We start from the raw sequence: 24,653 nt of genomic DNA on the forward strand, positions 1-24,653 counted from the left end.
TCGTTGGATTTTGATAATCATGTCATTTTACGCCACATATGGCGATTGGTCTGAATGGCAGTACGCGTAATTTTATGTCATTGCGCATGTAAAGTATATGTTTCATGTAAAATTAAACGGAGCGCGCACACCTAGAAAAATAGTGTAAATTTACGTCTCCGGACCATGACATATACGAGCATCAAAAATGACTTAGTTTTACGTTTGATTTTAATTTTACATGACGTTTAATTTCGTAAATCGTGTAATTTTACTTCTCATACAGCGTTTGTTCTGAATGGTAGGAAGTGTAATTTTATGTCATTGCGCATGTAAAGTATGTTTCATGTAAAATTAAACGGAACGCGGTATTGTTCCGTCATTTCGTAAATTACGGTTTGTTGAATTGTGTCATGTTTACAATTACGTCAACGATAAAATTCAGATTTTTTTGGTGTGCAGTGTTGGTCATCCTCAATGTAGTGTTTGCAGTGAAAGAAAATAGGGTCAAAAACAATCAGCTCGAATGGTTTTGATAGGCACTTATACACGAGATTCCCCGGCACCACGTCAGGCCAGGTAAGTTGAAGTCATCCAGTATAACAATTTCGTCAGACGTGGCGGCTATCGAGGTGATGAAAGAAACAGACGAAAGATGTACATCGATCAGGCTAAAATCACGAATTCCGTCAGGTGGAAAATACACGACACACAGAAACAGATTGCAATTGGCAAGTTTCACTGATATTCACACTTGCTCGGAGCTAGCCCACCGGTCATCGTCGATCACTCGGGCTTTTATATCATGGCGAACGGTGATAAGCACACCACCACCTGATGTCTTATGACAGTTGAGTGTGTTGCGGCCACAGCAGTAGACATCAAATGTTGAAATACCTGGTGAGACAGACCCCGTGGTTGCGAGCAAATAGCTGTTCGTTGATGAACTTAAGTCGCCGACATTCTGGTAGTAAACTTCGATGTTCTTGGAGGACGGATCAGGTTCAGCAGTGAGCGAAGCCATGTTGCCATTTTGAGCGTGTTGGAAGATCGTTTCGTCAATCCCACGAACAGTATCGAAACGGCTCACGGTCACTCGGTCGGCTGTGGTGAGGGATTCGAGGCATCCCAAATCAACTACGTCGCGCCCCAGAACACGACGATCGTTGTCGGCGAGAGAAATGGTTAATATCTGGTCGCAAAATGTCGGAGCAAAAGGCAAATTATTGGAAGCGAAGAATACATCAGCGCTTGAAGTGTTCGGTCAGATGTATACTTGCCATTTGTAGCGGGTTGGGAGACTCATCCCACACACAGGACCGGGACGACTGATGATCGATAGCTGCAATTGCTCGACTGCCATAGGGGATGGATCAATAGTTCAAAGTCGGTAAGGTACAGAGCATTCAGAACGGCCAAAGGCGTCCCGTAGTCAATTGGGCAGCATCATTTTTATTTTATTTATTAACGATATCTGTGGTCATATCAAGTCCAGGAAATTGAAACTGAAAGTATCGACTCGATCTGTGACTTGGAATTGCTCTTCGATAGGAAGTTGAGTTGTTCCGACCATATCACCGCGACAACTGCTAAAGTTTTCGGAATGTTGGTCTTCTTAAAGTGTAAAACCTATAACTTTCTACGTACTAAAATCACCTTACTCTACCCTGATCAGAAGTGTTTTGGAGTACGCTATGCAAAAGTGGGCACCATACCATGTCGTTCAAAGTGAACGACTTGAACGTATACAAAAATGATTCGTGCGATTTGCGGTAAGGGAACTTTCACGGAACAATCCAGTGATATTGCCACCTTACGCAAATAGGTGTGTGCTGCTCGGTTTGCAGATTTTGGCGAGTCGCGGTAGCTTTCTGCTAACAATATTTGTTTTCTACTTGCTCTCAGGTAATATCAACAGTCCAGATTTTCTCTAGGGCGTTTATTTGCATGTGCCTCCTAGTGTTCTTCGTAACTACACTCTGTTGTGGATTCCTAGACACCGTTCTGCATATGAACAAAACAACCCTAGCAACAATTGAGGTTTTATGGCACTTTTGAAGTCCTCCTTAAAATTTGAAATGAACTTGTAGTGTGCTATAAAACCAGAATTGTTATTTGAGAATCAACTAGAAAGATATTACCACAGATTCAACGAAGCTTCTTTGTGCGATTTTAATATTTCCAAGGATAGATATAAGTTATCAATAGAAAATATATAGTATTAAAAGGTGTCTGATTAGATTAGATTAGAAATAAAAAATTTAAAATAAAAACCCATATCAGGGTGCCTGAGAAAAGATATCGGGAGAAAAATAACTGAACAAGTAAGACAAAGTCGGAATATTGGTAGAAAACCAACAATCAAATTAGTAATGGAATTTGCGTTTCGAGTTCGTCTCATCAGTATCTGACACTCACTTAATGGCAGAACTAAGCAAGCGCCGAATTTGCTTTTGTCGCGCTAATGTGGTTTAAAGCAATTTTCACCTTAGTGGAGAAAAAAATAGTGTTTTCCTATTTTTTTCTCCACTAAGAAGAAATATAGCAGAGTACATATTGCATTGGATTACTATGCCAAACAAAGCTCCGACTTCATTAATTCTCATCAGTTTAATCAGAACTCATTTTTTAGCGGTGCATTACGCAGTTATAGTGCGTTTGCTCAGAAATACAAATAGTGTTTTCGTTTTTGGAGCTAGTGTCAATCCGGTGCTAGCTTAGCCCTTCACTAAGTTAGTGTCGGGTTCTGATGAGACGTCGTAACGCAAATTCCATAACTAATTTAATTAGCAACCGTCTATTGAGTAAATGGGGCAAAACTCAATACAACAACTGATTTGGAATAGCTTTGAATAAAGTTTCTCCATAAGGTTGACAGCAATGCTGTGCATGGAATGTTTGAAAGTATTTAATGAAGGATTGAGGAACTGAGCAGTTTGTATTTTGCCCTTGCAGTTTAATTAAAGCCTTTAGCATTTTCTACGATTCCTCTGTAAGAAATGACCCATTTTACGCGGTCAAATCTAATTAGAATAGATTTTGTACGAACAGCTCCGTGGAGCTTACTAGAAGACTGCCCACTGGTTCCATTCTCCGTATAGCTATGAAGCATCATAGATTACGGCACCTCAATTTGATGGAGGTAGAAAGCTCAACGTTAAGGTTCATGTCTGCATATATCACGGCGTTTACCTTCGAGTAGTCTCGTAGTCAAGTATCGAGCTAGTACTTCGTTTTCTCAGAAAAGGTTGTGCTGTTGTTATGTACAGAATTTTGACAGAGTTCAGCCTTCTGTATATATTGTTTTCGGGATAATTCAATTATGTCACTGGATCATTGGTTCATATGACAAATAGATTATTTGTCAATTTATTTCTAAACCAAGATAAATAAATTATAATTGCAATTGTATTATAACTGTATCTAACCATCACAAAAAGAAAATTCACAACTAGTTGATCACATCGTTTTCCCAGCAAACCAATAGATTCAATGTCACGATCACGACGTCACAAACGAACCCCACGCAGCATCAAACTAACAAGTCTCATCGTTCGCGGATACACATGCACCGTTAATCATCAACTGCTTGCCGTACCGCGTCGATGGATCGGTGAAGAAGAAAAGATATACATACAATGAAGAGGTGTGTGATAATTTCCATCATCTCACTGTTTGTTGTTTGATGTGTGTTGAAATACCGTTGCGGTCGTGCTACAGGTGGATAGCCGCAGTGACATTGAAACTCACCAAGTGATTCTCTCGGTTGAAACGTGTAATGCACCCAAAACAAAAGTTTTTGTTTTCTGTACGGATAGGGCAAGTTTAGGATAACGGTTGTTGGTTCATTGGAGAGCAATAAATATTAGACGATTTATTAGCCCAAATGAGTGAACGCTGCGTCGATTTAAATTATAAAACATAAAAACATGGAGCGCGGAAATGCTGGCGATTGATCGATACTACCAGCATTATTCGATTAAATTACATGTTTTACGAATCAATTGATTTTATTGGCACTACAAACACACTTTTCACGCTTGTACTTAAAATAAAATCCTTATCAATTACTCAAAACGATGAACCTATCGAGAGAACTAACAGCTCATACACCCGTTAGTTCTGTCGATTTTGCAGAAAGCTCACCTGTATTCCACCTTAACATCTGTAAGCAAATGTCTAGACAGCTTTAGCCTATTAGGATAAATATTCCCCGCTGAAAAATTACAAAACACTAACAAATATTTGTTTTTACGTTGCTATCACAGAAAAATCCCCTTATCAGTTCTAATAGTCTTCTTCCAAAAGTTGAACGTGATTATTGCTCAAAGCCCCATCATAGTCGATTACGGGTGCTGCTAGTAGTAGTAGGTCTCCTTGTTGTAGTGGTTGTGCTACCCTCCTTGGTAAAGTTGCCTGGTCCATATACCGAGTTTTTCAGTTCATTTTTATAGATTTCAACATTGTAATAGGTTTGCTAAAAATATACAAAAACAAATATTGTACTATTTTACAGCAGCATGGTGAGTAAGAGTATCTCACATTCCAGGCATCGTTCCATTCTATTCGGAAAAGCTTTTGTAGACCCCGGTAGTTCCGGTTCAGGATACGACCCAGCTCGGCACGGGATATTCGATACTTGGCGGTTGTACTCGTAGATGGATCCGGAGTCGTGGTGGATAGTTTGGGCTACAACATGATTGGTAAAAGTCTACATTTTTAAGGCAATCCCAGTATTCAAACACTTACATTTGGTGTCGTTGTCGTGAAGGTATCGGTGAACTCGTTAGTTAAAATATCATAGATGTTCTTGAACGTCCAGGCGGTATCGTTGTACTGCTGATAGGCTATTTTGCCAACCTTCTGGAAAAAGCCAAGCGCACGTGTGTGTCGGGTGAGCTATTCAGAGTTATCGTACAAAAGAAAAACCAAAAAAACACAACACATCACACGCATGTTAGTATGAACACATTACAAACCAGGATTGGCGCATTGTTTTTGTTTTGGCCCTGCTCGGATTTGGTCTAAATTCTAATCAAACAAGATGAGTATGGCAAATCGATCACACAGCAAACCAAATCATTGGAAATCAGAAAAAAAAAAATCATTCTGCTTACCTTTTTGTAATAAGAATCTTTATGTGCTGAGGCTGATGCCACTAGATCTTGGTCCTGATCGTTGGCTTGGGTGCAACTGGCAGCCAACAGGAACACCATCAGGGCGAATTTCCACAGACAGGGTGTGAGGACGGACATGTTGGTGAATGGGGGGTTACTTTTATTGCTGAAAAGACAGTTTCAATTTTAAATCATTTTCAAACTCAAAATCATTTCAAACCAAATTTAACCAACAAAACTGATTTCAATTAAATTTTTTTTTTTTTATTCATTTCGTTTAATTGATAGGCACAAATGCGTTAGCTTGGCGGTGCCAAATTCTTTTGTTTTTACATTTTGTATATTTTAAAACTAGGAGGTTACAATGTTGAAATATTTTTTTAAAAAAGAAAAATTTTACAGCTATCTTAAGACTAGAAATAAGATTCTATATACAAGAGAGGGGGCGAAAGATTTTTTTTATGAAAAAATTTTAAAACAAGGAATTCAATAGTAATAATTTTTAGGAAATATTTACAGTTATCTTAAAACTAACAATATAGTTTGGTACACAAAAGGGGGAACAAATATTTATGAGAAAATTCGCAGGTGTTTTAAGACTAGGGATACAATTCTATTTACAAGATGGGGGACAATAGTTTTAACAAAGAGGTAAAATTACAACTATCTTAAAACTAGGAATACAGAATACAAATTTGAACTTTTTTAGCGGAGACTTATGGTTGGTCAAGATATTCAGAGGGGGGCTGTAGAAGCAGTTGTATCAAGGACAGGGGAGAGAAAGCGTAGATGGTGACCGGGAGAGAAGAGCAAAACTTGCAACTTTCGCTCAAACGGGAGATCAGCGAAAGATTACCGCCTCAGTCTAGTAGGTCGGATTGGCGGATGGTATTCTTCGGACCCGCGGGGAATCCTTCAAAAGTCATCGGACCTTGAGTCGCTCTCGCTTCAGTTTCCGTAGTGGTAAGTGCGACGGCGGTTACATAGTTGCAGTCTGGAGCTGATCGGTCCCACAAGGCAAGAGAAAGCTTCTAAAACGAGAAATAAAAAGAGAGGGGCTAAATTGGGATATTTGTCGTTTTTATGAAAGTATAAATAAGGGACATATAGGGGAAATCACGATTTGCCAGTATATCTCGGACTGGGACATTGGGTGGTCTACCTCGGGCCCGAAGGGAATCCTTTAACTGAGACCTGGCGTCCAAGTACCCGGCGCATACCCAGACAACGTGCTCGATGTCGTGATAGCCCTCGTCACAAGCGCACAGACTACTGTCCGCAAGCCCAATACGCCGCAGATGCGCATCCAAGGTGTAGTGGTTGGACATAAGTCGGGACATTACACGAATAAAATCCCGACCCACATCCATCCCCCTGAACCAAGGCTTCGTTGATACCTTTGGGATAATGGAATGTAGCCATCGTCCAAGTTCACCATTGCTCCACGAGGTTTGCCAACTGTTGAGTGTCCTCTGACGACAAATACTAAAAAATTCGTTGAAGCAGATTGGTCTTTCGTATATGTCACCATTTAATGCGCCCACCTTTGCTAATGAGTCGGCCTTTTCATTGCCCGGGATAGAGCAATGAGAGGGGACCCAAACAAAGGTAATTTGATAAGATTTTTCAGATAACGTACACAAGGACTCCCGTATCTTCCCCAGGAAATATGGGAATTGCTTTTTGGGCTTCATCGCACGAAGAGCCTCGATGGAGCTGAGGCTGTCCGAAATGATGAAGTAGTGATCTGTGGGCAGAGTGTCGATGATCCCAAGGGTGTACTGAATTGCAGCTAACTCTGCGACGTAAACTGAAGCGGGATCATTGAGCTTGAATGAAGCGGTGATAGTATTGTTGAAGATACCGAAGCCAGTGGACCCATCGAGATTTGATCCGTCAGTGTAAAACATTTTGTCGCAGTCGACTTCTCGGAATTTATTATAAAATATATTGGGGATCACCTGCGGGCGTATATGGTCCGGGATTCCACGAATCTCTTCCTTCATGGATGTGTCGAAGAATACAGTAGAATCAGAAGTATCTAGGAAACGAACACGGCTGGGAGTATATGAAGAAGGATTAATGCTCTGTGCCATGTAGTCGAAGTACAAGGCCATAAATCGGGTTTGAGAATTAAGCTCGACGAGCCTCTCGAAGTTTTCAATCACCAACGGGTTCAGAATGTCGCATCGGATGAGCAATCGATATGAGAGTTCCCAAAATCGATTTTTTAGCGGAAGAACGCCCGCCAGCACTTCGAGACTCATCGTATGGGTCGAGTGCATGCAACCCAAGGCAATGCGCAAGCAACGATACTGGATTCTCTCCAGTTTGATGAAGTGTATGTTCGCAGCGGAGCGGAAACAGAAACACCCGTACTCCATCACCGACAATATCGTTGTTTGGTATAACCTGATCAGGTCTCCTGGGTGAGCACCCCACCATGTTCCAGTTATTGTTCGGAGAAAATTGATCCTTTGTTGGCATTTCTGTTTCAGATACCTAATGTGACATCCCCAGGTACCTTTAGAGTCGAACCAGACCCCGAGATATTTAAATGTGAAAACCTGGTTGATCGTTGCACCCATTAATAGAAGCTGGAGTTGCGCCGGCTCACGCTTCCTAGAAAAAACAACCAACTCAGTTTTCTCCGTGGAGAACTCAATACCCAGCTGAAGAGCCCAAGCAGACAAATTGTCCAAGGTATTTTGTAATGGTCCTTGCAAGTCGGCAGCTTTGGGCCCTGTAACAGAGACCACCCCGTCGTCTGCAAGTTGCCTTAGCGTGCATGAATTGGCAAGACAATCGTCAATGTCATTCACGTAGAAATTGTAGAGCAGGGGACTTAGACATGAGCCCTGGGGAAGACCCATGTAGCTAAATCGCGATGTTGTTAAATCGCCATGCGAAAAGTGCATGTGCTTTTCAGACAACAGGTTTAGCAAAAAGTTATTTAAAATTGGCGAAAGACCATGCTGGTGCAGCTTCTCTGACAGAATGTTGATAGAAACTGAGTCAAAAGCCCCCTTAATATCCAAGAAGACTGATGCCATCTGCTCTTTGTTAGCATAGGCCATTTGGATTTCTGTAGAAAGCAACGCAAGGCAATCGTTCGTCCCTTTGCCTTTGCGGAAGCCAAATTGTGTATCTGACAGTAAGCCATTTGCTTCAACCCAATTGTCGAGGCGAAACAAGATCATTTTCTCGAACAACTTCCGAATACAGGACAGCATTGCAATCGGCCGATATGAGTTGTGGTCGGAGGCTGGTTTTCCTGGTTTTTGGATGGCGATGACCTTCACTTGCCTCCAGTCATGAGGGACAATGTTACCCTCAAGAAACTTGTTAAATAAATTCAACAAGCGCCTTTTTGCAGTGTCAGGTAGATTCTTCAGCAAGTTGAATTTGATTCTGTCTAACCCTGGGGCGTTATTGTTGCATGATAAGAGAGCAAGTGAGAACTCCACCATCGAAAACGGTGTTTCGTTCGCGGTATCGTGAGGAGACGCGGCGCGGTACGTTTTCTGTACCGGGACAGAGTCCGGACAGATCTTCTTGGCGAAAGCAAATATCCAACGGTTTGAATATTCCACGTTCTCGTTGGTACTATTACGGTTACGCATACGTCGAGCCGTACCCCAAAGAGTGCTCATCGCTGTTTCTCTCGTTAACCCGTCGACGAACCGGCGCCAATAACTACGTTTTTTGGCTTTCATTAGACTCTTCATTCGCCTTTCTAACGACGCGTACTGTAGATAGCTAGCGGGTAACCCGTCTTCCCGGAAGGCCTTATATGCAGTGGACTTTTCCGCGTACAGCTCTGAGCACTCTTTATCCCACCACAGGGTGGGAGACCGTCCATGGGTATTCGCGCTGGGTACTGGTTTAGTCTGAGCTTGATTCGCACTGTCGAGAATCAAGCCAGCCAGAAACCTGTACTCTTCCTCCGGAGGAAGTTCTTGAGTGGATTCGATTTTAACGGATATCGCGGTCGCGTAACTCTTCCAATCAATGTTCCGTGTGAGGTCATACGATACATTGATTGTTTCCGATGGTCTTGAACCGTTAGCAATTGAAATCACGATAGGCAAATGGTCGCTACCGTGGGGATCAGGGATCACCTTCCACATGCAATCTAACTGTAGCGAAGTCGAGCATAGAGATAAATCCAACGCGCTTGCGCGTGCTGGTGGTGTAGGAATCCGCGTCATTTCTCCCGTGTTTAAGATGGTCATGTTGAAATTATCGCAAAGATCTTGGATTAATGTTGATCTATTATCATCATGAAGACAGCCCCATACCGTACCGTGCGAGTTAAAGTCTCCCAGAACTAGCCGCGGTGCCGGTAAGGATTCCGTGATATTACAAAGCGTTCGGTGCCCTACCGAGGCTCTAGGAGGAATGTAGATGGAAGCAATGCAAAGGTCTTTACCTTTGATTAAAACTTGACAAGCGACAATTTCAATGCCTGGTGTCGAAGGGAGGTTAATTCGGTTGAAAGAATAGCACTTTTTGATCCCCAAAAGTACTCCTCCATAGGGGTTTTCTCGATCCAGACGAATTATATTAAAGTCGTGGAAGTTGAGATTTATATCGGAAGTTAACCAAGTTTCACATAATGCGAAAGCATCACATTTTAAACTATTTAGTAAAAATTTAAAGGAATCGATTTTCGGGAGGATACTTCTGCTGTTCCACTGTAGAACAGTGATCGAATCGGTGACCTCGTTCGATGACTTAGCCATCGAAGGATACGATCGCTGCAAGGAGGGGCCATTTAGTAGTCAACTGCTTCAAAAATGTTTGCACTATAGGGAGAAAACGTATCAGAAGGCTTTTAAGAGGATCAGTAACATTGAAAGCTGTGAAAATTAAGTCCACTATGTCAGAAAATTTCATTAGTCCGCTACTGGACTGAGTATCTGTTTGAAAAAAGGGGACACTTGGGGTTTTTGGTGTCCCTGGAAGTGGTGGGTACTCCTTGTTAGAATTAATATTTCCGAGTCCTGGAGCAAATTGCTTCGGCTTTTGTGCATCACTTCCGTTGGATTTATTGATTGCGGTTGGCGCACTCTGAGTGGACGACACCTTGGCACCCTTACGAGGCAATGTAGGGGAGGCTAGATTTCTCCTCTTCCTAGATTCCCCTGGGTTAACCAATGATGTTCCCTCTTGTGGGTCGTCAGATTCTTGCTCAACGCCAGCCAAAAGAGCAAAGGAATTTTCGGAAGGGACAGATGGCGAAGCATTCTTTAGCATTTCTGCATAAGAGTGCCTCGAGCGATCCTTAAGGGAGCGCTTAATTTTATCCCCGCGCTGCTTGTACGCCGGGCATGACTTAAGAGCATGCGGAGGGCCCCCGCAGTAAATACACTTCTCAGTTTCTCCACCGCAAGCGTCATCCTCATGCTCTCCCTCGCATTTGCCGCACCGTTTTTTATTGCCACAATAAGTGGCTGTGTGGCCCAGTTGCTTGCAATTGCTGCAGTTCATTACCCGCGGTACAAATAGGCGAACAGGTAGGCGAACCTTATCCAGGAGGACATAGTTGGGAAGAGCAGATCCGGAGAAAGTCACCCGAATCGAGTCTGACGGAGAATAAGTTGTCTTATCATCTTCAGTTTTTGCGGAATACAATTGCTTGCATTCCAGAATTTTCACCTTTTGAAGTGAAGGGTCCTTAAAGCAGCCAACCCCGTACTTCAACAGGTCTTCGCACTTTAGACCCGGTTCGGCGACGACCCCATCGATCTCCACAACTCTACAAGGCACATACACCTTGAATTGCTTCGTAAAACGCTCGCTGCGAGCAATCTGGTTTGCCTGGTCGAGGTCATTTACTATAACGCGTATCTTATTAGCTCGAACACGTGTTATCTGAGCCACGGACGGGTAGTTGGCAGTCAGCTCCCGTGAGATTTCTAGAATATTGGGCGATTTCGTGTTGGGCCGGAAATACACCACCCAGGGTCCAGTCGAACTGGCTGGGTATGTTTTAATACGGGGAGGACTGGGGGAATCAGGGGAGGGAGTAATTTCGGGTTTATCCGGTATATCCATGGGAATATCATTCCCATCCAATGTTACTTCGCCCTCGGCCATTTAGGCACGAGGATAACACGTGGTGTAAACGAGAGATGAAACTTATATTCAGGGGAAAGGGCAGAAGTAGAGACCGATCGGGGAAAGGGAAATGAAAGAAAAAAAAATACTTAGCTTATATAGCGGCGATTCCGGCTATTCTGGTATTCACTTCACCAGCCTGGGCACCGGCGAACAAAGACTGCCTCGAACAATGGTTGACCTTCACTGACAATTTATTCTTGTTCACTTTATGCACAGCACCAGAAAACGAACTGCTTCGATCGAGAGCTCGGAGAGTTATGATTTCAATTAAATGTGGTTATTACGTATTAAGTATTGTACAATGCTTATTTCAAAATCGAAATTTCAGACACCCTCCCGAATTTTTTTTTGGATCCGCCCCTGTTATTAATCATTAACGTAATCGGATTTACAACACAATTTGTTACGAAAATTACATTCTGCTGTAATCTGGTTATTTGATTTTGATCAGGTTGTTATTCTAATATTTCACAAAAATAATCAGAACTGTTTTCAAATTGAAGTTTCAGAAGCAATGCTTAGATCTCCGCTTCATTTTATTTAGGGTAATTTCGGGAGAGATGCCGCATCGGGTCAGATGCCGCACTTTCTATATCTCGTATATAAGGTTACTTTTATACGGTAATATGTTGTTGTGTTAGGCTTTCGAAGAATTACAACACTGGAGATGTAAAATAATCCTTATTATTAACTCACAAAAATTATATTAATTATTATGTGCATCCAGTTACATCACGGAGTGCCGAAAGTTTTTCAGCCTACCACATTAAAATTTCGTTTTTTTAAAATCGTTCGATTTTTTTTGGTGAATCATGTATAGGTTGAATAGCTGGGACCTTTAAGAAGGCATTCTGATCATGAGCACGGTCATCCATAATTTCTGAGGAAAATGCCGTCGTGCGGCATCTCTCCCATACAATTGGGAAAGATGCCGCATCAAAATTGCGGGTGAAATGTCGCACTCGATGGCGCAGGATACGTAGCTAAAATGTATTTTTTCACCTCGGAATATCATTATATGATCATTTGCGTGAGCTATAGATTATTAATAAGGTATATCCACAAACTACCGGACCTGACACACTGAGATATAGGAATATGAGTCTATTTAATATTATTTATTTATTTAAACGGGTGATATGTATCTAAGTTTTAGTTATTTCGGTTAATTCTTTAAATTTTCAGGCACTAATTTTAGTAAACGCATTGATTTGTAGTGATGTCAATCTTGGGATAAAAATGAAAATTGACGAATTGATGCTTTTTAAAATGAATCTTTCAAGAACAAACCAAAGTTATATAAATACATTGTTGGAAGAAACAACCAAAAACTGCTTTTAATGAACCCCTACCAATATATCGCTTGTATATAGATATAAATAAATAGAACCCTTAATTAAGTTATTCCAAGTTAACCCTTACACAATGTTGCAAAAAAAATATTTTTAAAATGCCGAATAAAAAACCTGTATTAATCCACCTAACGGTGCAGTTGTGCCTTTCTCATTTCTTCAAACTATGACCATTACCATTACCATTTCTTCAAACTATGACCATGACCGATTAAGTTCAATATAATTGTGGAAATGTCTATTATATTCTGACCCTAGAACGTTGCATTTGCGTTTTCCACCCTAGAATGTTGCACTGGGGTATAAATGTACCCCACGCGTTTGATCGCATTTCGGTAAAAATGCAAACAAAAGAAATGTAAATGTAAAATTTTCTTCGTTTTTAAATTTCGAAAAAAGCTGTGTAAGTGTAAGTAAGGAATTTATTGAATCAATGATACATAAATTGGTTTGAACAAAATAAAAAGTGAAAAATTAAAGGGTAGTGTACAAGACGCGACCGCAGTCACATTGAACATGCAGCATTATTAATGAACACCTTGCACGAAGTTATTTCATCGCATCAATACCACGCATGACGTTGTTGCATTTTTTGAAACCACACCGACGATAAATGTTTATATGCTTTATTACATTATTGGATAAACAGTATTTACATTCCTAAAAAAAATAAATCCCATGGGAATCGGAATATAATGGCTCGAATCTTTTTGTCGAGAGGGCCGGGGGAGTGGAAGGGTATGGGGAAGAGGATCAAGGGTAGGAGAAACATCCAACCCCATATTATATCTTGCATTTGTGACTAAGGTAGTGAAAATTGGTTCAGTCATCACCGAAGAACTGATTCTGGTACATACCCGGAAACGTCGATAGTGGACAATATAGGGTAACTGCTCCCTAATTCATCTTAGCTCCTCTATTCATCTCACCCATTTGAACACATTAGTTAGAACAGTATCTGCTATCTCTATTCAACGCATTAGCTCAAATGGATAAGGGTACGTTGTACTCGACTTTTCACTTCGCTCAAACACGAGCATTTCACATTTTCCAGGCAAAAATTTTAACTGTTCTGCTTCTTAGGAACGTAGCAAAGATGATGACACCTATTTAACCGCAATCCAGTCACTCTAAGTCGAGTTATCAACGAAATAGTGTGACATACTGACTAATGAGATGAATAAGGGCTCGTCTACCCTATTTAAAAAATTCTTGATTAGCCACCAGGGATCTAGGTGTGCTAATAATTTAGAGACTAGGCGAGTTCCCCGGAGGCATTAAGAACCGTCATAGGTGGCCAATGTGGTCAAATCAACTTTGATTGGTCATAAGTGATCTAGACCTGCACATCCAAACAATGTTGAACCCATTTTAATAATTTAGACATCATGGTGTTACCAGTTTATATGAGAACTTGCTGTGTAACCGCACTCTCCAATCCGTAATTCTGGAACTGAAAGTCGGATAAACTAAGAATTCAATAGCAGCTTATGGGAGCGCTATACCTTTCATTTCAAACTAAGTTTGTGTAAATTGGTTCAGCCATTTCTGAAAAAAATGTGTAAGTTTAAATGACACACATACACTTCCGGTATGCGGGGTCAATGACGAGAATGCGAGTGTGAAGGTGGTCCGAAGGGGGTAATGAAGGGGTGAGGTGCAATTGTAAGGAGGAGAGGGGCGAACGATGCAACACCCAGCTGCATATTATACCATCCATTTGAGACATAGTTTGAGAAAATCAGTTCAGTCATCACCTAAGAATAGATGTGACTTAAATTGTGGAATACGCCCGGATACCGGGATTTCCGGAATTGTCGATAGTGGACAATATAGTCAAAGAATGTTTGATTTCCATTCAGTGATCTAGACCTGCGAATGGATGTAATTTGGTGACGATTTCAATAGTTTTTGGCCTCTGAGGTATTACGATTGGAACGGTTTATATAGGAAAACCTTACCAACCAACCTGAAACTTCCGAACCAAAAGTCAGAGCCAAATGAAATTTAATAGCAGTTAATGGGATTACTGTATTTTAAATTTGAAATCAAGTTTGTAAAAATCGATCAAGAATTCGCTGGGATCTTGGCGAGTTCCCCGGGGCCTCAAGATCCGTCATAGGTGGTTAATGTGGTCGAAGCTGCTTTGAATGATCATTAGTGATCTAGACCAGCAAATTCAAGTAATGTTGGACCCATTTTAATACGTATTACACCATTTGTACATCTAAGTGATACAAGTTTATATAGGAATTTGCTGTGTGACCGCACTCTTCAATCCGTAACTCCGGAATCGGAAGTCGGATCAACTAAAAATTCAATAGCAGCTTATCGGAGCGTTATACCTTTCATTTGAAATTAAGTTTGTGAAAATCGGTTCGGCCATCTCTGAGAAAATTGTGTGAGTTTAAATGACACACACATATACACACATACATACACACACAGACGTTTGTCGATCTCGACGAACTGAATCGAATGGTATATGACACTCGGCCCTTCAGTATTACCCCCTTAAGTAAAATGAAGGTGCTGGCCGATTTATAGGTATAATCAAACTTCATGAAACTCAGCTGAAGACCCCCAATCACAAAAACATTAACTATAGCTAAAAATACTTTTGTTCACCATTTTTCATTTTGTGACCATGGTGCAGCCTCTCATGGAAATTTGATGATTTTTTTTTCATAACAAAAACCATTTCACAGTATTTTCAAAACTTGTCGCAATTGGATCGATTTTAAGAAATATGTGGCATCTCTCCCCAAATTACCCTACAGTTCCGATATTGATTCCTTAGAAGGTTCGAAACTAAATAATAAAGAGTGTACGGAATCAAATAGTATCACAAGAAAATGTGGCACGTTTGCTTTAGCTTAGAAGCGCCAATTTCTTGTATGTATATTTTAATTTCATTTTAATTTCTTAAAACTAGACTTGCAGCTGTCTTATACATATACAACAGCGAATAATATAATATTCGTAAAATAAGGGGAGGGGGTCATTTAGTGTTGTTTTTCATAGTAATACAGTTTAGGATTTTTAGCAGGAAGATTATTTGACCAATGAATTGCAAACTAAGGGGAGCAATTTTACAACCATCTTAAAACCAGAAATAACTAGAGGGAGTGATGGAATTTTATTAGGATCAGGGGGGTCAATTGGGGCTACTTTTGTGTGTAGTAGTACAGTTGAGTATTTCTTACGCGGCGCGGTAGATCTTCTGTGTCGGGCGGAAGCCGGGCAAATCTTCTTGGCGAAATCGAATATTCAACGGTTGGAATATTTCACACTTTCCGTTGCGTAAGCGCCGGGCTGTGCCCCAAAAAGTGCTCATCAACGTTTCTCGTGTTAACCCGTCAACGATTTGACGCCAGTAACTACGTTTCTTGGATTATATCAAAACTGTACTCAACGCGTACTGTCGATAACTAGCGGGTAACCCGTCGTCCCGGAAGGTCTTGTACGCGGCGACCTTCTCCGCGTACACGTCTGAGCACTCTTTGTCCCACTGAGGGTTGGGAGGCGGTCCACGAAAGTTCGCGTCTGGTACACGTACTCTTACTTGTATTTGTATTTGTATTTGTATTTGCATTTGTAAAATTTTTATTCATCTTACATTAGACATTAAATCTTAATGAAATTTCCTTACGCTAGCGTGATTCAATTCGTCTTCTAAATCCAGATGCAGTGAGGTTAAAATCAAATAGTTCGGAGAAATCATTGAACTTCTGAAGCATTGCGATGCCAGGACTATTGGCAGCGTAGTCAGTTGGTTTCATTTCAGGAGCAAGCATAACTCTTTGGCGAAGAGTACGAGATGGCGCATAGAAGTGCATTTATGCTAGTAGGTCAGGGACATCTTATTCACCCAGCAGTATTTTAGCCACAAAGACTGCATGCGATGTCATTCTCCTATCAGCAAGGGTGTGCAAGCCTAACAAACGACAGCGGTCTTTATACGGCAGCAGGTTTTGCGGACCACTCCATGGCAAGAAACGCAGAGCGTACCTGACAAACCGTCTATGAACGCCTTCGATCCTATTGATCCAAACAGCATGGTAAGGATTCCAAACGACATTTCCAAATTCTAGCATCAAACGCACTAATGAACAGTAAAGAGCTTTAAAACAAAAAGGATCACGAAATTCGTTGGATATTTTAAACATGAATCCCAGTTGTCGATTGGCCTTGTCGGTTGTAGCAGAGAAGTGACGATGGTAAATTAGCTTATAATCCAGTATTACTCCAAGGTCTTTGATGTAGTCAACACGTTGTAGCTGATTTCCAGAAATATTATAATCAAAAGGGATGGTGTTCCTAGTACGATGAAAGCTGATGACACTGCATTTTGGAATGCACAAAACCATCATATTCCGCACACACCAGTCATTAAGAGTATCTAGAACGGCTTGCAATACCAGGCAGTCGGACTGATCACGAATTACGTAATATAGTTTAACGTCTTCAGCGAAAAATAGTTTGCCACCAGGATTTAAAATACCAGCAACGTCGTTAATAAACAGCGAAAATAGTAGCGGTCCGAGTGTACTACCTTGAGGAACTCCAGAGCTGTTCAAAAAGTAATCAAACTGAGCAGTGCCAATGCAAACAACAACTTGACGATGAACGCGATACGATCAAAGCTACTCACAAAACCTAGTCGTGCAGCCAAGTTTTTTTTTCAGTTTGGCAATCAGGATATCGCGATTCACTTTGTCAAAGGAGGATTTCAAATCTGTATATATCGCATCCACTTGAAGTTTTTTTTGCACATATAATCCATACAATAAGACGTAAAGCTCACTAGATTGGTTTCCACCGAACGACCAGGATAGAAACCATACTGACAGGTGCTAATATAGTGTCGGCAGGAAGCAAATAGTGTTTCGTTAACCACTGAGTTTTGAGTTTTGAAAGTTCCTATGTGTGAACCAAATTTTGCCGTATATCGCAATTGATTTTTTCGGTGGTTCTGACCCGTTGGCAATAGTAATAACGATTGGCAGATTGTCCCTGTCGTCGGGATCAGGAATTACCTTCCATATGCAATCTAATTGCAGCGATGTCGAGCAAATCTAATGCTTTTCGGTTTTAACTAAATTTATAAAGGTTTTATTGCAGTCGCCATTTCAATAGGTTTTATAAAAGTATTAAACATTTCCAGAAAATTCAGGTTTTATTAAAATCTCAAAGCTATCTTCAAACCCCCAATAAACTGTGTAATTTAGTATAATAAAAATTTCTTTTTGCCTTATCAATTGCTTTTTGGCAGCTTTAAAATGCACAATAAATTATATAGCTAACGCTACTATAAAATCCTGTAACCAGGCTTAATGTTGTTTTATAAAAATTCTCTATAAAATGAGATAGTCGGCGAACAGCGTCTTCGAAACTCTTATAAGAAAATAAAGCTTCCGCCGTTACAGTTATCAATACTGGCAGTTCTATAACGCATTTGTTGTGAACAATTTGATTTTTGGCTATACTGGTGAAAAGTAATTCGGTAGGTGCCATTATTATGATTTCCACATAGTCGCCATTTGTAAAAACGATGCGATTCTAAATTTTATTGCTACATTCACTTCATGACTGGGAAAGATTTAACATTCGCAAATTCAATGCTAGATTTCACTAACCTAATCATTAAAATTACACACACACACACACACACACTTTTTTCTTTCTTTCAAGAAACAAAGACGATTATTTGTTTACATTGCTGCCTTCAAAAGCAACGATAAATAAGGAAAGATTTATAGCTTATTTAAAACGTGATCAATGATTCTAAACAAATACAATATTGTTCTTAAAGTGGTTTTAGAAATCTTTCCGAGATTATGTGTGCTGCTTCAGAAGACTTTTATAACAGTTTTATGTGCATTCTTAAACATGCTTTAAAACTTAACATAGATTGGGCCAACTAGTTGGAATGTTATCTTATTGCGGTGATTGCGAGGTTTTCATAGAATTTGTAAGTTTTAATGCTGGTTTTACAAAAAAAATCTCAAAAACCGCTTATAGATTTAAAAAAAACTAAAATTGTTACTTGGGTAGGGAAGATAGAAAGTTTAATGTAATAGTGGTTATGTGTTTGTATATCACTATGGATAGTATCACATTTTTCCGGAAGAGGTATTGCTGATACAATCTCAAGATTTTGAACAGAGTTGCCAGTCTTCTTGATATGTACCTAGTTATCGTATGCCACACGGTGTCTAGACTGAATTTGATCAGAGAAAGATAATAGACCGATATCAACCACCTGGTGACCACAGTTAATAACTTATTAATTTCGTTACCTTGAAGTATTAATGAAAACGGATAAAGCAAATAAATTGCTACCTTTTTCATGCAAAAATACTGGGAAATGACCTCCCCATCCCCTGAACTCATGCCGCAGATTGAATTCATGGGGGCGTATGGTGTAAAATGCTCAAACCGAAAGTTATTTTGTTTTACGATTTTGAAGGTAATGCAACAGTGGATCTTTAGTGTAATGTTAAGATTTATTTATTTGAGCACGAAAAAAAATATTTTTCGTCACGTAGAGCCACACATACGAGTGTTCCAAGAGTAGATGTCCGACACTAGAAATTCAATAAGATTTGTAAAGCTTATACTTGTACTTACTCAATGGACCAAAAAAATAGAAAAAAGTTCGAGTTTCGGAAAATGGCTTCATGAAAACCGAAAAATCTCATATTTTAATGTTAAATTCGCTCGCGTTTCTACAAAGTAATATGGAGAATTTTTTTATTCATTTTATTTATTTATTTTTTTCATTTTCTGTGGTTCATCGACAGGCTACGCATATTCTGCATTCTCATAAAAAAATCCAGTCAATTCGTCGATTAGTTTTTGAGTTATCGTGTTCGTCAATTTGAAAAACGCGCTTTCGAAAAAAACGCTATTAAAGTGTCCGAATCTGCGTGTCAGGCCCGTGCGCAAGGGGAGGGTTTTAAGGGTTCAAACCCCTCCCATGAGGGTTTTGAATTACTTTTAAAAATTTATTAACTTCCTGTTCAGGGATAAAATTAACAGCGAACCATGTCATTCGAGTTCGGTCACTCTAGGAACAAGTCGTTGAAAAAACCAAGGAAGAAACCTCGCGAAGATGGCAAGAAAGAGATGTAAGTTATATTGAACGGCATCTTTCGGCCGGTTCACGTTTCGACATGTTTCGATATTAGCGCTAGTTGTGAGTAGATCAGCTACACAGCAAAGGTCGGTCAACCGGATCAAAGGGAATAGCATGATGTCAGAGAAATACTGTCACTGAAAAATTCTGAGCAGCAGCTAGCAAATAAATAGGAGCGAGTAGCGCCAAGAAGGATAAGAAACCATGCGAATGTGATGTAAATCATTATGGTCCACACCTCCTGATCTGTTTGTGTCTCAACAGGTGACGAAATTTGCAGCAGACCTGAGCAGGACAGATATACCGAGAAGGTTGGACAGCAAGCAAGATAAAGCAGCAATGGAAAAAAAACATGAACGATTGACATAAAATAAAAAGAGAATGAATACACGGAAAAGATTCGTTCATAAATTCATGAAAAAATGATCGCTATTTCGTGAACTCTCGACAAACATATGATTACGTCCTAAAAGCCAACTGTCAAAATCCACTTTGAATGGAAATTCCGGACAAACCGTTACACGCCAATCACAGATGTTGGTAGTAAATGAAAGAGAAAAGTTTTCTCTTTCATAAATTGTTGTGAACTGTGTTCGACTAGTAATGGTTTGTCTGGAATTTTCATTCGAAGTGGATAATCATATGTTTGTCGAGAACTGAACGTTTAACGAAAACCGTGACCAAGTTCCTGAAATTGTGAATATGAAACCTCGTATCCATGAAACTATTTATGTTCCCACAAAACTTGTTTGCCCCGACTATGTACATGACGTTATCTTCGAATGTTTGGTTGAATGACTGTTGTTCGCTAGACATATTTAGTTTTGTTTGTTCGTAATTTGGGAATACATAGCTGACAGTTAAGCGATTTTGATGGTTTCGGGAGTTAATCTCCATTTTTTGTGATTTCTTATCACGCTACCGTGCTATTTTGTTCATTAGTTTACTATCCGATTTTTATGTCAGAGTAGCGGTATTTATGTTCATGATTTCAGGATCTTAGTCGCGATTTTCGTAATTTATATTCTCGTTATCGTGATGTTTCAGTCATAAGTAAAGAGATTCATGTTCATAATTTGATTATTTTAATCACGCGTAATGTGATTTATGTCCATGATTGTAGGAATTTTGTCATGGTTTTCATAATTTCTGTTCATGTTGTCGTGATATTTTAGTTACGAGTAGGGATTCATGTTTATTTATGTTCATGATTTCAGAATTCAGATTACTTCAATAATATTTGAAAGATTTGTGAACTATTTCACAAGCACAAATGTTAACTTGTGACTAATATACTAGATTAAATGAACCAGCTCACGACAAGAATAACATTTTGTAATTTTGTGATTTATTTCACGGGTACGCATGGACAGTCGTAACTATTATACTAGGAACGAGTTCACGAATACATGAATAATATTCCTTGATTTTGTAAATTATATCAGGAGCACGAATAGTAAATCGTGCCTAATTAAGCATCATGAATTAGTTCACAAGGATTGAGTGGATTCATAAATAAAATGCCGAGTTTCGCGAAATAGATCACGAGAAAAAATAGTCAACTGAGATTAACTTGTTCACGTATAGAAAATCGATTTGGTAATGACATGGAAGATCACAAAACAAAAACAAATATTTTCACTAATAAAAGCGTTATGAGGGCGTTACTGAAGCGAAATTGAAAATAATCATAAAACACATGATTTTTGTTCATAGCCCTGTTTTCGTAACGTAAAAACGTGAAAGCTCCAGAATTCATGGTACTTTATGCATGATTTTAAGAACAATGTTTTCACGGTGTACTGGTGGCCCCGGATGGATGAGGATGGCAAGATACAAGAGGTTTAAGTTTAGTCGGTAGGATTAACTACTTCAAACCAATCAGACACTACCACTAGCCAATTCCATTCCTTCTTGATAATAGACTTTTACCCAATTTGTTGATCTGAGCCGATTGGTATACAATACTCGGCCTTCCAGGTCTCATAAAAAATCTTCAAAGTTGAACATTTCTTTTATAAGAAACGTAGAAAACTCAAAACCCTCCCCATGAGCATTTTCTGCGCACGGGCCTGCTGCGTGTGTTACAGCAAATACGCGCAAGGAATGTATGGTTGTTTAAAACAAAAGAAGTTAGGCGTGGCCACCAAGATAGCGACTATTCTAGAGGTTCAACAATTAACCCTCCGGCACTCGCTCCCCTAATGAGCAGCCGCTGGTGCTGGAAGATGATTTCGCTAGAATTTGGGAGAGTGTTGTACAAAATACAACGGCGCGAGTGCCGGAAGATTAAGCGAATAAAAATGTAGATTTTTTGCCCAATGCACCAGATGCCTTTCCTTACTTAGTACGTCACAAATCTTATTAAATCTTTTTTTGCTCGTTAAATATAAGCAATGTAAAACATCTAACGTCACGCTCTAGCTGAAACTTCCTCCAAAAGTCACCAAATAATATAATTTGTCAAACTCTGTTCCCAAAAAACGTGACATAATTTATGAATGAGCTCCTGGAAGAATTACAATGAGCATCATAAGCTAAACAGTTAGCAGCACCAAACACTGAATTGAAAACTCTTATTTTGATCAAAACATGACCATTGTGTTTGTCAACCCCAACAATTTCAAGAAACAATTTTAAAAGCCTATTTTCCCTCTAAAACAGTTGGGTATAAATTTGTTAAGTCGTGGGGTTATGATTCTCGAAAGCAGCATTCAGGTCGTAGAGAAGAGTAATTTTAAAAATAAATAATTGGGAAGATATACTTAAATTTACAAACCCTAAATTTACACTCAAATCCTGAAATTAGATAATAAAGTTTTTGATGCGTATTTTTTAGAAGACCAAGAAGTCTTCTAGTTGATTGAAGATCAGAAAGGTGACTTTGTGTTACTCTAAAATATTTATGCTGGAATCCAATGGTTGCTGGCCCGGGCAACCATTGATACTGCTCTATTTAGGACATTATTATGTCAGATTAATTAATTGTCATCCAGTAATACCTCGGCTTTTAAGACATAATACATTTGAGTACATAAAGACTTGATACGGAAAATGCCCAATATTTTGAAAAACTTCACGGACATATGCTTCAGTTTTTTTCGTTCCCACTAAATCGGTACAAAGATTCACTGTGTTCACTGATTGAGATAGGATATTTTCACCAACTGCTAAACACTTTTTGTTGAACTTCTAAGTTCTTTTCCATTTGTTTCTAGCCGGTAAATATGAACCAATCACCGTACAGTTCACAACAAAACTAAAAGTCCAATGTTTACAGCTGGTTATCCTTGGTTTACGATTTTTGTCGCTGATCAGTGCCGGTGGCAATTTCCGGAATGAGTTCCTTTTTTTCTTGCTCGTTTTCATCGTCGTACTATTCGCAGAGCATTAAAGCAAAATTAAAACACTGCCTTTAGCGCCCAACTCCACCAGCTAAAATACGATCGTATCACCGGTAACCTCGAAATTCCTCGCTTTATAGTTCACTCAACGTCGCGACCCTGCGACGACGGCAAGCGTGACGTACCCGTGAACTTCTTTTGGGTCACCAACTACCGCAACCGACACAGGCTTGCCTCAGTGGGCTGAAAACCGAACACCGAAATCCTCGGAATGCAAATTTATTCCGATCGAGAAAACCCTTTCCATTCTACCTGTCAATGGCCACACCACACTGCTTGTTGATTGTTTCGGGCGGACGCTGCGCGCGTTGCAGATCGGTCAACGGTCCGGATCGTAACTGAACTCACCGCGCGGGATGAATCTTGCTTCAAGCTAACCGCGGCGGTGCGCGCGTTCAAAGCTAGCACGTGCTGCGTGAGTTTAGAAGCTTGAACGGTTTTTCGTTCCTTATTCCACTACAACAATGCCCTCGGTGTGTTGCGGTTGCTGCAGCGGGTGCTTGTGCTGGTAGTGGAAGCCACTCAATAGTGATCAATATACAACAATTGACGACGCTTAGAGCGCATATTGTATGCGCGAAAATAGGTGGCACCGGGCATCGACCAGGGGGCTTGTGGATTTGATTCGCTGTATTACCATACACATATATTTTTCAATGTATATTTATGTGCAACAGAAGATGGCATCGTATTTTGCGCTCACTCAATTAAGTTAAGAATAATCCGATACACATCTTTTCCGGTTAAGATAAGCTGTGGCGGTGGCGCGTTCTGTTTTCATTAATGGCATGGGACTATTTTTTCCGATCCAATATAAATGATTGAAAATAGTAATTATTAATTCGATATATACATTTTACGAATGAATAATTTGTATTTAAGTATTTGTCTGCATGAGATTGCTCGAAGGTGGTAAATAAATAAATATATGTAAGTCGATTATCATTCGCCCTAAGCTGCACACATGGAGCTGCGGAACTAATGACGTCTTCCTGATTGCGAACCACATGATAGGACATATAATCCGGACTTTAATAAAAGGCACTAAACTTTCAAAGAACTGACAGAAGCGGATTTATTTGCGCCCGAATCACAGGGACTACTATGATGAATTTGTGATTTGGACTATCAGTTTATGATGTTGTCTATTTATTCGACAATTTCGATAACATTATTTCATCTATATCAAGGTATCAAACAGTTTAGTGAATTTCCGTCATTGTTGTCTATTTGTGATATTTTTGTACGTACAAAAACGATTCGTTTTTCTGTTAGATGTGTTTGTGTCCCATATAGGTTTTTTGGTGTATTTTAGTGATAGCGTCCATTGGTTAATGTGATTTACTGTAATTATTGTTGAATATTTTGAAAACTTTCTACATGAAAAATAAATAATATCTACTGCTCAATGTTCATGCGTTTATTTTAGTGCACAACACTGTAAAAACTTTACTGTCTTGATGAAAATGGCCATTGACATTGGCCAAATGCGAAATTATCTCGAAGACTCGACGTATGGGTTAGATTTTTTATT

The 24,653-nt window shown here is 39.7% G+C and overlaps 1 protein-coding gene across 1 annotated transcript; it reads right to left on the reverse strand.

The window, feature by feature from the left end:
- Nucleotides 1–3,970: 3,970 nt before the first annotated feature.
- Nucleotides 3,971–23,443, reverse strand: LOC131677935 (uncharacterized). Its single transcript, XM_058958032.1, has 5 exons — nt 23,372–23,443; nt 5,097–5,262; nt 4,729–4,878; nt 4,522–4,668; nt 3,971–4,456 (listed from the first exon to the last, which is right to left on the reverse strand). The coding sequence occupies exons 2-5, from the start codon at nt 5,232–5,234 to the stop codon at nt 4,316–4,318; spliced, it is 576 nt and encodes a 191-aa protein (XP_058814015.1). The 5' UTR covers nt 5,235–5,262; nt 23,372–23,443; the 3' UTR covers nt 3,971–4,315.
- Between the last annotated feature and the right edge of the window lie 1,210 nt (nt 23,444–24,653).

The sequence above is a fragment of the Topomyia yanbarensis genome, chromosome 1 (assembly GCF_030247195.1).
Source record: "Topomyia yanbarensis strain Yona2022 chromosome 1, ASM3024719v1, whole genome shotgun sequence".
NCBI classification, from domain to species: Eukaryota; Metazoa; Arthropoda; class Insecta; order Diptera; family Culicidae; genus Topomyia; species Topomyia yanbarensis.

Bases quoted from the DNA above. Each gene is read 5' to 3' on its own strand.
- LOC131677935 (XM_058958032.1), bottom strand. From the start codon at position 5,234: ATGTCCGTCCTCACACCCTGTCTGTGGAAATTCGCCCTGATGGTGTTC. The intron at 4,669-4,728 runs GTAAGTGTTTGA...ATCATGTTGTAG, and splicing joins TCACGACAACGACACCAAAT to CCCAAACTATCCACCACGAC. The intron at 4,457-4,521 runs GTGAGATACTCT...GTATATTTTTAG, and splicing joins AATGGAACGATGCCTGGAAT to CAAACCTATTACAATGTTGA.